The 14,409-nt window shown below is 36.2% G+C and overlaps 1 protein-coding gene across 1 annotated transcript in view; it reads right to left on the reverse strand.

The window, feature by feature from the left end:
• Nucleotides 1-6,713: 6,713 nt before the first annotated feature.
• LOC120473560 (multiple epidermal growth factor-like domains protein 9) overlaps nucleotides 6,714-14,409 on the reverse strand; it is a 49,658-nt gene continuing 41,962 nt past the window's right edge. Inside the window, exon 6 of the mRNA XM_039663462.2 lies at nucleotides 6,714-9,669. Within this exon, the coding sequence (XP_039519396.2) occupies nucleotides 9,191-9,669 (479 nt within the window). The 3' untranslated portion in view covers nucleotides 6,714-9,190. The remainder of the gene's footprint in view (nucleotides 9,670-14,409) is intronic.

The following is a 14,409-nucleotide window of genomic DNA, read 5'->3' on the forward strand; positions in this document are numbered from 1 at the left end:
AAACAATACCCTTGTCATACATTATACAGTGGACTCTTGCTTTAATGTAACCCTGTGTCATCATAATGTTGTCAATGTACGCAAGACCGAAAACTGTAAGTTATGTAAAGTATTTATGAAATACTTCATATACTTTTATTGCTAGGGAAGCCACATTTAGTCCGTACTAATATCAGGCTGAAAACACTGGTCAACCTGACATACTAGATGCAGAAACATTTAATTAAAACATTTAGATTCTGGAAGAAAAAAAAAGGGACCAATTATTGGCAGGCATGTGGGTTTTAGGTGTAGAACATGTTGAAACAGCTGTCGAGAGAACTCTTGTCAAGTAGTGTTGATTACATTACATCTAAATAAAACTCAGTTGTGTCATAATGCCTTTGAATTGTTTGTTTGATGCAAGAAGATAAATTTATCTTTAACTGAAGAATTTGAGTAGGTCATGGAATTGCCCCTTCCATGGAATTGTCTTTGCAAAGTTTTCATAGTCTGCATTAAACGCTTCATATAAGAGGCAGAGTCTGGATATTATATTGTCTTTCCGAGCAGCTTTGTTATCACAAATTGTACCTGGTTTCTACAGTACATATAATACTGTACTGGATATCTTACAATTATTTTGTTAAAGATTTTCAATGCATTCTCACCCCAAGGCGTCACCTTTGACCATGCTTCAATATTTGACGTTTTAGGCGCCCTTTAGCGTCACTTACATGACGCGATCCTACGGCGTCATCTAACTGACGCTAAAGGAAAGCGTCAGTTAGGACGCGGTTAGGTTTAGGTCTGGGGTGGGGGTAGGGTACACGCGATCCTAGGGCGTCATCTAACTGACGCTAAAGGGCGCCTAAAGCGTCAGATATTGAAGCATGGTCAAATGTGAGAATGAGAATGGGCTGACATTTTATAGCTGTCTGTTTATAGGTTTTAATGTGGGTTATCTGTAGGTTCTATCAGTGGAAGCAACAAATAAAATTGCCCTACTTTGGGCCAATTTTCCTTTTTCCAGTTAAACATAAAAAATCACCTGGTTTAATGAAAAAAACATGAGTTCAAACATAATTCTGTCTAATGTGAACGTCTAATTCAAACATATGAGTGCATGGGGTACTCTTCTTTTCATTTATTTATTTATTTTTTTTGACGCTATATCTGAAGGTTTAGTTAAAGATTGTATCAGCGATTTCAGGCCCAAACATAAATGATCACATTCATCTAATCTTTCCTAACAATCCACTAGCTGCTCACCCCATAAGCAGGCCGTCCAAAAAAAACAAAAACAAAACGTGTCTTTTATGCAGCCTAGGCTTTGAGATCATGCTTATACAACCTACACCCAATGCTCATTCATACCCCATCTTCACACCTCATTTAACACAAAATGGTCTAGCTATTGCAGCTCTTATCATGTCGATACCTTTAACTCTTAAAAAAAAAAGAAAACATCACTTATGGGATGTTAGAGCAGACACTATCAACAGTGTGGAGATATCATTCCTGCCTCATTACTCATGGTTTAGTGTCTCAACATTGTTCAAATGTCAAAGATTATCATATAAAGATTATTTTCAAACGCATAGATTCACAGACACACATTATTCTCAAGCATTTCATGAAGCTATTTTTTAGTCAGTTAATATTACTCAGTGGGATCCAAAACTATGAGATCACAAGACTTGTAGAATATTTTATGTCAACTCGGATGATTGCATCACCAGAATGAATGAAGCGAGAACGTATGTGTACAGAGTTCACTTGCTCAGTGTCAATGATTTACTTGATTAATGATCTAAAAGATGCAGAAAATGTTATTTATTATGCATACGGCATAACATTTCTTAATTTTTAATCTTAAATTACATTTGATCAATGCGCTGGACACCACTGGGTAATGAGCAGTGATAATTGTTGCAAGTAATGTGAGTAATGTGAGAGTAAAAAAGTAATGTGTTGCAATGGTTACTAAAAAGTAACAAATTGCGTACATTTGACATTGAGTTACACTCTTACTTTACACTCTTAAAATTGAACACGAATATGATGTTGATCAAGTAATTCGTTTTTTTTTTTTTCAGGATATTTTGATCAATAACATCAATAAGATCAGATTATTTTATGAATTTTGAATTGAAATATTTTGCAACATTAGCTACTAATATCTTTAATGTCACTCAATTTTTTTTTTTTTTTGTACGGATCTTAAACTATTCTACGGAAATGGTAGTGTATCAGCGATACGGCTTAACAACAGCACATTGTACATTCACCCCTGTCAGGAAACAATTCACACGCTTAAGAAACTTCATCTATAAATATGTCATATCATTTACTCATATCTTTTTTTTAAATTCCTTCACATGTCTAGCCGTCAACCAGCATCTAAAAAAGGTTTGGGTCACATTTACTCTTGGATGAGCTGCACAAATGTACACCATTGAGGAAAAAAGGCAGTCTTGAATGCAAAATATTCACCTTAAATTGCCTCATGTCTCAAAGCACACTACATTACAATAATAATAAACGTAAACAATAAAGAGAGCCCTGACTTGGGCAATCTGATATCATTATAGCATTCTTGCCTCAGAAACGCATAAATCCAATCATGATCGGCTCAGAGTGGAATGTCACGTGTTGCTATTTTATAATTACAGTAATACAACATGGAAGAACTGTAAAAGGTGATGATGACGTGTTTGTGATGTCTGCTTGCAACTTCCACAGAAGATAATGTATATTTAAAACATTTATATTCAAGATTGCTATCAGTGTGAAGAGTGTCAACCAGTGTAACAAAAAATGTTTATGAATGTTTATCAAAGCCTAATCTAGCTTTAACCCGGAAAGGAGAATTTGTTTAACCATTTTTTTTTTCTTTTTAAATTGCTTATTTTAAAGGAGTAGGTTTAAAAAAAATGCTGATAATTTACTCACCCCCATTGTCATCCAAGATGTCCATGTCTTTCTTTCTTCAGTTGAAAAATAAATTAAGGTTTTTGATGAAAACATTCCAGGATTTTTCTCCATACAATACACTTTACTGGCCACCAAATGGTTCAAGGTCCAAAAGACAGTTTTCAGTGCAAACTGCAAACTGTTTAAAGGGCATTAATGATTCCAGACGGTGAATAAGGGTCGTATAAAGCAAAACGATCGTTTAAGATAACAAAGTTAAAGTTTTATAAGCTCAAATGATCGCCTTGCTCTGTTCTGTGATGCTCGTCCGTGACTCTCCTGTTCAAACTCAAAAGAATCTTTTTTTGAGTCATTTAATTCATTCAACGAATGAAATTAACGAATTGACTCTAAAAAAGATTTGTTCATTTTGATGAACGAGTTTGAACAGGAGAGTCACGAACACGCATCACAGAACAGAGCAAGGCGAACGTTTAAGTTTATAAAACTTAAACTTTATTTATTTTTTAAATGAGCGATCGTTTCGCTTGAAAAGACCCTTATTCATCGTCTGGTGTCATTTAAACCTCATTGAACAGTTTGCAGTTTGCACTGAAACTGTCTTTTGGACCTTGAACCGTTTGATTTCCTTTTTGACTGAAGAAAGAAAGACATGGGCATCTTGGATGACATGGGGGTGAGTAGGGCCTAAATTATCAGCTAAAGTTTTTTTTAAAAAAGTGAACTACTACTTTAACCCTCAGGTGCTCTTCGGTCGTTTCTGACCGAAAAAATGTATGTTTTGAAATGTTAAAAATCACAGCTTCATCGGAATGTTACGAAACTTGGTGACTTTTATTCCATTGGGTATGTGAACACACAAAAAAATTGAGGTCATGATTCGAGCATGCTAAAAGGTCGTAAAAAAAATAGTCACACTTGTGCTCTTCGGTCAAAAATGACCGACCATAGGAAATGAATGAGAAATTGACAAAAACACAAAAACTTTGAGAATTTTTGTGTGTACAATCTACAAATCGGCCACGATGCAGAAAAAAAGTGCTCAGCATTGAAGGGGTGACACTCTAAAACATCAAGAGTGCAAAACAGACATACCCACCCACACACACACACACACACACACTTTTATACACAAAAACACCAATAAATTGTGATTAAAAAATCTGTTTTGAATTTCTAAAAAATCACTGCTTTATCAGAAAATTACGAAACTTCGTGACTTTTATGGCAACATGTATGTGAACACACAAAAAAATTGAGGTCATGATTCGAGCACTTTAAGTGGTCGTAAAAAAATGAGATACACTTCTGCTCTTCTGTCAAACATGACCGACCATAGGAAATTAATGGGAAATTGACAAAAACAACAATCTACAACTTCAAACTACAATTTGCAATCTACAAATTGGCCATGATGTAGAAAAAAGTGCTCAACAATGAAGAGTTGACACTCAAAAACATCAAGATTGTGATATTGACACTCACCCACACTCACAAACAGACGCACACACGCACAAATAAACACACACCTATGTATTTGTTACGGTTCAGTGACACAAATAGACATGCTCATTAAATATTATTTTACATAAAGTGTTATAATTGAATGAATTGCATTGGTTTTTTTTTTGTTTGTTTTTTGTACAAATTCAGAATAAAAAAAATGTGTATAAAGTTTGCTTCCTATAGCATTCTCTTTCTAACACAATGTTTAGGTTTGACTGTAATCATAATGCAAAAACTAACACTTTAAATCACTATGAAAAAAAAAATCTAAAACTTGATAAGAAATAGTCTTTGAGATTGTTTAAATATATGTTGTAATCCACCTATAACAAAAAAAAAATAAGTAAACGTGTCCATGAACAGCTGGGGAATTCACATGCCTCTCCATAGAGAACTGTACATTTCATAGTGGTTACAACATGGTTCTACGCTTTCTCTCCATACTCTTACCAGATGGCGCTAATCTGCCTTCAAAACATTTTTTTGGAAGGCCTAGTCTCTATTTTAACCTAAAATACTGCTTAAAAAAAAAAAAATAAAAAAAAATGTATATATAAAAAAAGTTTGTATTATTTTCAATGGCAAAAATGGACCATAAATATTGCATAAATATTAATAAGTAACATCAAATTGGCTCAAAATACAATATTAAAAAGAAAAAATATAACTGAACAAAAATAAATTGCATTGGTTTTACTGGGATGGAGAAAGTTTCATTTTTAGGTGTCCGGTCACTTTTGACCGGGAAGATAACAAGTGTGACTCCGAAACGAATAACACAGTCTCATCCCAAAAAGTCATATAACTGACGTCTTGGGGCGTATTTTGACCATACGTCAATATCCGCCTTTTTAGGGCCCCCTTAAACGTCGGTAGATGGCGATCCCGGGCCGTCATACAACTGACACTTTACCTTTAACGTCAGTTAGGTGACGGGTTAGGTTTAGGGTTAAGTTTAGGTCTGGGGTAGAGTTAGGATCCCATAACCTCATCTACCGACGTTTAAGGGGGCCCTAAAAAGGCGAATATTGACGTATGGTCAAAAGACGTCCCAAAACGTCAGTTATATGACGTCTTGGGATGAGACCGGGTTGGACCATACGTCAATATCCGCCTTTTTAGGGCCCCCTTAAACGTCGGTAGATGGCGATCCCGGGCCGTCATACAACTGACGCTTTACCTTTAACGTCAGTTAGGTGACGGGTTAGGTGACGGGTTAGGTTTAGGTATGGGGTAGAGTTAGGATCCCATAACCTCATCTACCGACGTTTAAGGGGGCCCTAAAAAGGCGAATATTGACGTATGGTCAAAAGACGTCCCAAAACGTCAGTTATATGACGTCTTGGGATGAGACCGGGTTGAAACGAAGGCTAGTGATTACACCATGATTCTACGCTTTTTCTCTATACTGTAACTAGATGGTGCTAATTTTCTTCAAAAAATATTTTTTTTCTGAAGGCCAAGACTCTATAGTATACTAAAATACTGCATTCATAATTTTTTTTAAAAAATATATATATATTTAGAAAAATATATATACTTTTCCATGGCAAAAATAAACCATAAATATTGCATAAATATTAATAAATTCAATCAAACTGTCTCAAAATACTAAATTAAAAAGAATAAATATTATAGAATAAAAATAAATTGCATTGGTTTTACTGGGATGGAGAAAGTTTCATTTTTAGGTGTCCGGTCACTTTTGACCGGGAAGATAACAAGTGTGACTCCGAAACGAAGAGCACCTGAGGGTTAACACTAACTTTTAGACACAAAAAGTGCTCACTCAGTGAAGTCCACAAAACTTTACGTGCTTTAAACTCAGTTCGCTATTGTAAAACAAACTTTTTACAAAACTCTAAACACAGTTCTCTACATTAGAAACATCGCTCAGAACTATAACAGCTCTTTTGTTTCATTTGGTAAACACTGCCATTTAAATGCCACAATCATTTCCCGATTACCCACACCCAATGATCACCCTAAATGGATCACTTAGAAATCAAAGTACTACGGACCCCCTAAGGGACCTTTGCAAAAATAAAAATATACAGACTTTCACATGCTCACGGGAAACGCATCTCGTGCGCACAAGAAAACTATTGCGAAAGTTTCTTGTGAGCATGTGAAAGTCTGTATATAGTTATTTTTGCAAAGGTCACTTTCGGAGCTCCGTATTAATATGTAGTGTTTTGAGAAAGAAATACTTTTTACCCCCTTGCATTTGTTTGTTGTGTGTGTGTACTGTATATACACTGTATATATAATGAATATGCACACAAGCCACGTCAGAAAGTCAACATTATTTTTAAAGCACTTTGTACAGTATAGATTGTTTACCAGCAGCTTCACAACAGTAACAAACTCATATTCTGCCGTAAAGCAGCTCTAGTGTCATTATTCAGCTCACGTCAGTTCAGTATTGATTAAGTTCAGTTCCATAACTGTGCAACTATTGTGCATACATGTATATTTTGCTCACATACATGTACACTCCACTGCAAACTGAACAAGCAAAAGAAACAATAGTATCGTATTACGCCAGTAGTAATTCTGAAGTGACGTAAGCTGCGTTCGTTGTTGTTACTTTTATTTTTACAGCCCGGCAGACCTTTATTTTGAGAACGCAAGAGTCTGAGCATACAAACAGAGCTTGCAGTCCTGTGACCCTATAGTTTCAAAAACTGTGCAAGAATTTATGAAAAACTGTAAAAGTGATAATCACCCAAAAAGAAAAATGCTGTCATCATTTACTCAACCTCATGTCGAGACAAGCCAGAATGACCTTCTTTCTTTAGTTGAACACAAAAATATGGCGTTTTGAACAGTTTATTGAACTGTTACCCGTTTTGTCCATACAATGAAAGACAATGGGGTCCAAAACAACATCTCTAATAGTATGGACAAAACAGTTAACATTAGAGTCTTCTTTTGTATGCGACAGCAGGAAAATAGCCACAGTTTCGGAGCAACATATGGTAAATCTTTCGTTTTTGGTTCGACTATCCTTTTAACATAAAAAACAGACATACTAAACCCCCTTGAAGCAGTTCAGTTTTAAAAAGTGACATACCATCTTTTTGAAGCAAGTCTTTTGATTCAATAATCCTTTATTTTCAGTCATTGGACCACTCAGGAATGAGAAAATACAGTATTTTCCACCAAAATCCCATTGTATACTGTGAGTTAACACATAACCTGACTAAATAAATTATAAAGAAAATAAGAGAAGAAAATAAGTCTTCCAACACGTCTTTGAGGTTGTGCTCACAACTCAGCCTACAGAGTTTGCATTCGGTATGGTACACTGTACAATGCAGCATGAAGATTGGAAAAACATTGATAAAATAAGACCACTGAGACAAACACAAATGATAAATAAATAGAAATGAACAAGACGAATTAAATAGACGTGGAAAAAAACACATTAGTTCAAACACTAGTCCTTTGTCCAAATCATCAAAATGATCCTGAATCACATTTAAAAGGGTCCTTGCAGACAAATGGAGGAAAAAAACACTGTCCACCGTCGTACCTTACAGATTCCTAAAAAGTCTTTCCACTTCGCAAATTCTTCGGAAAACACGCTCCCCGTGGGTCATTTTACGATTACATGGCTTTCATGTATACAATATTGTGTCAAAGATTTGATCAGTGTTCGTGAAACTATGCAGCAGAGGAAATCCAGTCTTTTTGTACATTCCTGCGTAGAATCCAGCTCTACACAGTTAGATCTGAAACTGTCTCCACACTCAAACACTGTGCCTCTCTCTCTCTCTCTCTCTCCCCCCAAGCACACGCATACACATACACCCACTCACACTCATAAACACAATAAGGCTGAAACGGGTGCTAGTATTACAGGTATGACTGTTTTGTAGCATGTTCAGTTCTGTAACAGTGGCAGGAATCGAGCCAAGAGGAATTCTTAGCAAGACTGCATTCCAAAGAAATTCAAAGTCCCACCATTGATATATGTATGAAATAGTCTCTGTCGAAGACAAACGAACACACATAGGTTCACCTGGCAGTCTTTGTTTCCGTTGGAATTGTCATTGCTGATTGAATGAACTTCATCTGTTTTCTATTGAAAATCCCAAAGCCATAATTTCAGTGTAATTGGGTCAGTCTGAAAACATATCGAGTTTCCTATACAAATAGCAGTTTTCTGTAAATTTCCTCTGTAATAGTGGAAGGGAATCATCTTTCCTGTATGTAGAAATATTAACATCCATACACACAAAGTTTAGAGGCTCATTTGAGAGGCAATGTATTCGCAATTCATCGATTTTTGTGTCAACCGCGAAATAACATGTTAATGGCTTGTCTTGTATTTCCTTGAGTCCTCTCTAAAATGTCATGGTGATGTCATTTAAGAAGCAATGGGGAGCTAAAAACTGTAGTGTGTAGAATCAAATAAATAAGTTAGCTTTGGCTCCCAGGCCATCTTCTTTCACTTATCAACAGAATTAACTGTATCATTCACCTGAAAAATGCCATTTTGCTATTTCACTCACTCTCATGTTGTACCAAACCTGTATGACTTTGTTTCTTCTGTGGAACACAAGATAATAGATGCTATTTTGGACCCCGCCTACTTTCGGTATAAGGACAGTGGTACTTGTACTTCAAAATATCTTTTATGTTCCACAGAAAAAAAAAAGAAAGTCATACAGGTTTGGTACGACATGAGGGTGAGTAAATGATGACAGAATGTTAATTGTTGACTGAACTCTCACTTTCAAAGATGAGGCAATCGATGACTTCACGCTTTGTACATGTTGGCGGCGGTGGCGAGTGCTAACTGCCCATTGGCCGCGACCACACACGGCTCCTCCTCCAGTAGTCCATTGGGATCGGCGTGCGGGATGCTATCGTGGTAGCTGCTGAAGCTGATGTTGTCCTCCTTCAGCTCAATGGTCCAAAACGGGGCATTCAGTTTTCGGTTGCGATACTCACGATAGGTATACACGCCTCCGACGAAACCCATGAGGAGAACGACGACCACAATGATGACGGCCAGAATGATGACGTTAAACTGCGTCCAGGACACTACTGTTAGGGCAGAGGCTGTGCTGTTGTGTCCCGCGGAGTCTCCCGTGCCGGACTCCAGGGTCGGTAGGCTTGGGTGGGTGGAGGGGGAAGTGAGGAGACGGGAAGGGGGTGTAGAAGAAATGGAACTTGTGGATTTGGGGATTCGTGTTGTGGAGGTTTTGATGTCTTCAGTCGGGGATAATCTTACAGCTGAGAGAGAGAGAGAGAGACAGAGAGTCAATGATTAAAATGGTTGCAGACAGAGACATAAAAGTATATATAAAAAAATAACGCAATTAGTTAGGTATTCAAGATTACGATCAATCTTGATGCAAATCTACTCATAAACCAAACCAAAGCATGGATTAGGACTGCATCTAGGCCTAGTTTCTTTCACTATAAATTGATCTACTTATTTCTCTATTATTATATGAGTTGTAAACACAGATTATTGAAGAATAAATATACTATTTCAGTCTTTCTATTTCAAAATATCACATTTATTTTAATGTGCTTCTTGTTTCTTTGTAATTAATTGTGAAATAAACTAGAAATTTAAGTAAAAACTGTTTCAAAATAAAGGGATACTCCACTTTTTATGGAAATAGGCTCATTTTACAACTCCCCCAGAGTTAAACAGTTGAGTTTTACCGTTTTTGAATCCATTCAGCCGATTTTCTGATATTTAGAAGAATATCAGTAACCAGACAGTTTCTGGTCTCATTGACTACCATAGTAGGAAAAAAATATACTATGGAAGTCAATGAGACCAGAAACTGGTTGCTGATATTCTTCTAAATACAGTGGTATGAATAAGTTTTGGCACCCATGCTAAAGTTGCCTAAAAAGAGGAATAAAAAAAATCATCTTTTGGGTATTGATCTTAATGCCTTAATTAGAAAAACGAGGAAAACTCCAACCTTTAAGGACACAAATTTTCTTTGTGAATGAATAATGTATCATAAATAAATAAATGTTTTTCCTTAAAATACAGGGATGCATAAGTCAGGGCACCCCTATGTTAAATTCCCATAGAGTCAGGCAGATTTTTATTTTTAAAAGCCAGTTATTTCATGGATCCAGGATAATATGCATCCTGATAAAGTTCCCTTGGCCTTTGGAATTAAAATAGACCCACATCATCACACACCCTTCCACCACACCTAGAGATTGGCATGGTTTTACTTCAGTTAGCCTAATAGCTGGTTTGATTTGCATTGAAAGATGATCTTATGGAAAGTACCCCATGCCAATCTCTAGGTGTGGTGGAAGGTGTGTGATGATGTGGGTCTATTTTAATTCCAAAGGCCAAGGGAACTTTATCAGGATGCATATTATCCTGGATCCATGAAATAACTGGCTTTTAAAAATAAAAATCTGCCTGACTCTATGGGAATTTAACATAGGGGTGCCCTGACTTATGCACCCTGTATTTTAAGGAAAAACATTTATTTATTTATGATACATTATTCATTCACAAAGAAAATGTGTGTCCTTAAAGGTTGGAGTTTTCCTCATTTTTCTAACTAGGGCATTAAGATCAATACCCCAAAGATGATTTTTTATTCCTCTTTTTAGGCAACTTTAGCATGGGTGCCAAAACTTATTCATACCACTGTATCTGAAAATTGGCTGAATACATTCGAAAACGGTATAACTCAACTGTTTAACTCTGGGGGAGTTGTAAAATGAGCATATTTCCAAAAAAAAAAAAAAAAAAAAAAAAAAGTGGAGTATCCCTTTAAATCAATTATTTTTTCAGTGACATATTATATATTTTTTTTATTTGCAGATCCTCATTTTTCTCTTATATTTCATTCAAATTATGTTTCCCTCCAAGTAATTTAAAAAGGTTAAAAAGACTGTGGCAAGACTATCTGCATAAGTAACATTAAAATAAAAATAAAATTATTTTTACATAATATTAGCCTATTAGTATATATTTAAAGACATGAGCTTTTGCATATTGCTCGAAAATTGCAAGTCTCTACTATTTCAGTGATTGCATCCTTTGAAAATCCATTTCATAATCTAAATTCAAGATCCCCAACAGGAAGCAAATAAGGTCACGCTTTTAAATTAGTTTTATCTCCTGCTATTAGTCACATTTGTCATATTTCCATGTTCGTTTGGACGTCACACCTCCAAATGAAAGCATAAAAGAAGTTGAAGAGGTCATGAATTGAGAAATACATTTTTCCTTGATATTTCGACATATAAGAAGTCATTATACTACAGAAATATCCTGTAAGTTTCAGAACTCAAAACTTTCTCATATGTCCAAAAATAGTTTTTGGTGAAACCAAGCAACCAAAACTACTTGTTTTGGATGTTGTCACATTATGACGTAATACAGTAGTGTGACAAAAGACCGCCTCTGCAAAAGAGAATCAATGCCTATTGGCGCGTGTCACTAAGTGGTATACGAGAGAAGCAAACAGAATTATTCCAGCAACAAAACAATAAAAATAACTCTGAAGATTTCAAGATTTTTTGAAGTCCCAAGTTGTGCCAAGTTCCAAGTCATTTGGAGGTGTGACGTCTGAACGAACATGGAAATATTACAAATGTGACTAATAGCAGGAGGTAAAACTAATTTAAAAGCTTGACCTTATTTGCTTCCTGTTGGGGATCTTAAATTTAGATTATGAAATGGATTTTCAAAGGATGCATGGAAATAGTAGAAAATTGCAATTTTAGAGCAATATGCATAAGCTCATGTCTTTAAATAGATCCTAAAAATATAATGTAAAATAATTTTAGTTTTATTTAATTGCTACTTATGCAGACAGCCTTGCCACAGTCTTTTTAACCTTTTTAAATGAACCCTCCCCTAGTTACTGTTGCTACGCGTGTCAAGCTTTCACGCCAGGCACGTCTATTTCAGTGTGTATGCACCGGTGTCAGTTCAAGTAAGCCAGATATGCGCAGATTCTGTGCAATATGCTGTATGTAATGTATCACGATGACCCACAAATTGAGTATTTGTGCTAAATCAACACAGATTTGGTTTACACAAACTTCCCCAGCAAAGTGAGTAAACATAATAAGTATGCCGAATTGGCTAGTGATTTGATAGCGTTACACAACAGTTGATTTTTACCCGCATTTGGTGGGTTGGAGGGTGTTAATAAAAATAAAAAAACGTTTAAAACATACAATACAAATATACTCATTTCACTGTCAATCTAATGTTAGACACCATAATACATAAAAGAAGGCGTTGTCAAAGGTGTGAACACAGGAAGTCTACACAAACAATAAACAACTGTCCTCAACGTAGATAGGGCCTACTTTACCTCAGAAAGGTAAAAGTGCGAGCGGTGTCATAAAATCATTAAAAATTATCCAGACAACACCAAAGCTTGCATTCATTATTCACGTCTCATGAGATCCTATAGCAACCACTTCAGCAGCAAATTCCTTTAAATAACATTGACATAACATCCGTTATGAGTTACTGATAAAAAAATACAAATAAAATGCAGTGACATGTTATTTCATCATTGGGACATCAGACTCCCATAGTCCATTTATTAACCATTGATACTAGAGATGTACCGATACTAAATCTCTACCCCAATACTGATAGCTCATTATTCAGAATGATATGATCTCTGCCAAGATCAATAGTACAATCTCAACCAACTAATTCTTTAAACTATACAGGGAACCCTCTCATTCGGTACTGTGACATATCAGACTCAGGGAGAGCAGAAGGATCCAACTACAGTACAGAGATTTATTTGTAACAACAGGATAAATCATAAAGTTACAAGCCAGGTAACAAAGTCCAGAGTCAATCACTAAGCAAATGGTCCAATTAGGCAACCAAATCCAAAACACAAAACCGAGCAAGTAACAGTATAACAAGACAGATAGGCCTAATCCAAAATCAAGGCAAGACTAGTGATGGCAATTTCAAAATACTGCATCATGAAGCTTCGAAGCCTTTACAAATCGCTTGTTTCGAATCAATGATTCGGAGCGTGTATCAAACTGCCAGTTACATGATTTCAGTAAACGAGGCTTCATTACTTCATAATTGTTTCGAAATGTTTGAGAGGGATGATTTCGGTCAACCCATGAATCATGAGGATTCACTGAGAAACATTAAACAAGTGTCTGTGGGTTTTATCTGATCACTGATCAGATTCATATACATTTGTATTCCGTAGACTATTTAAGATATTAGTATAATTAAAATGAATAATGGTAGTTAATAGACTTATTGGCCTGTTTAGCTGAGCCATTCATAGAACTAGAACAAAACAAACCCTGACAAGAACGTTCACTTTATAATCTTATTGGATGATTACATTTGAAAGATTTTACTTTCAATAAAACATTAGCAATAGATTTGTAAAAGGAGTTTTTATGCATGTTTGGCCCGGGTTTTTGTTGCATTTACACTGTTCTGACCGCTAGGGGTCACCATTGAAACAGGTAGGGCACATTTGCTTCAACTGTTTCAGTGTTTCACAAAGCCTCGATCTGCCCACCACTAAGCAAGACAACAATCTCTACGGTCTTCAAGTGGGCACCTTCTGTCCTCAGTGTTTCATCGACTAGCCCACGACACCTCAAGAGACATCCCAGAGTCACCCCCTCAACTCAGCCCAGCTTACTGACCTCTACATCCCTCCTGCTGCTGAGACCTAACCACAATCTCACAATCTCTCCGCAACCCAACCATACGTGCCAACCCGTTTGACTAAGGCTGTCGAAACCCTGGTGCGTTAATATGCAGTTTCAGTGGCAACGGTTCAGTATGGGATACCACCTACCAATATCTGCCCAAACATCACCCGTCATTCATGCAATATACACAGGAACGTAATGACTGTAAATACTATGCAACCTATGCAAATAAACCAACAGACTCTTCAAGTTTTTAGAATTCTCTGAAACCGTAGAGTGGTGGCCTGTAGAATTTTTCCGTCTCAACCA

The sequence above is a fragment of the Pimephales promelas genome, chromosome 14 (assembly GCF_988280905.1).
Source record: "Pimephales promelas chromosome 14, fPimPro1.hap1.1, whole genome shotgun sequence".
Taxonomy (NCBI): Eukaryota; Metazoa; Chordata; class Actinopteri; order Cypriniformes; family Leuciscidae; genus Pimephales; species Pimephales promelas.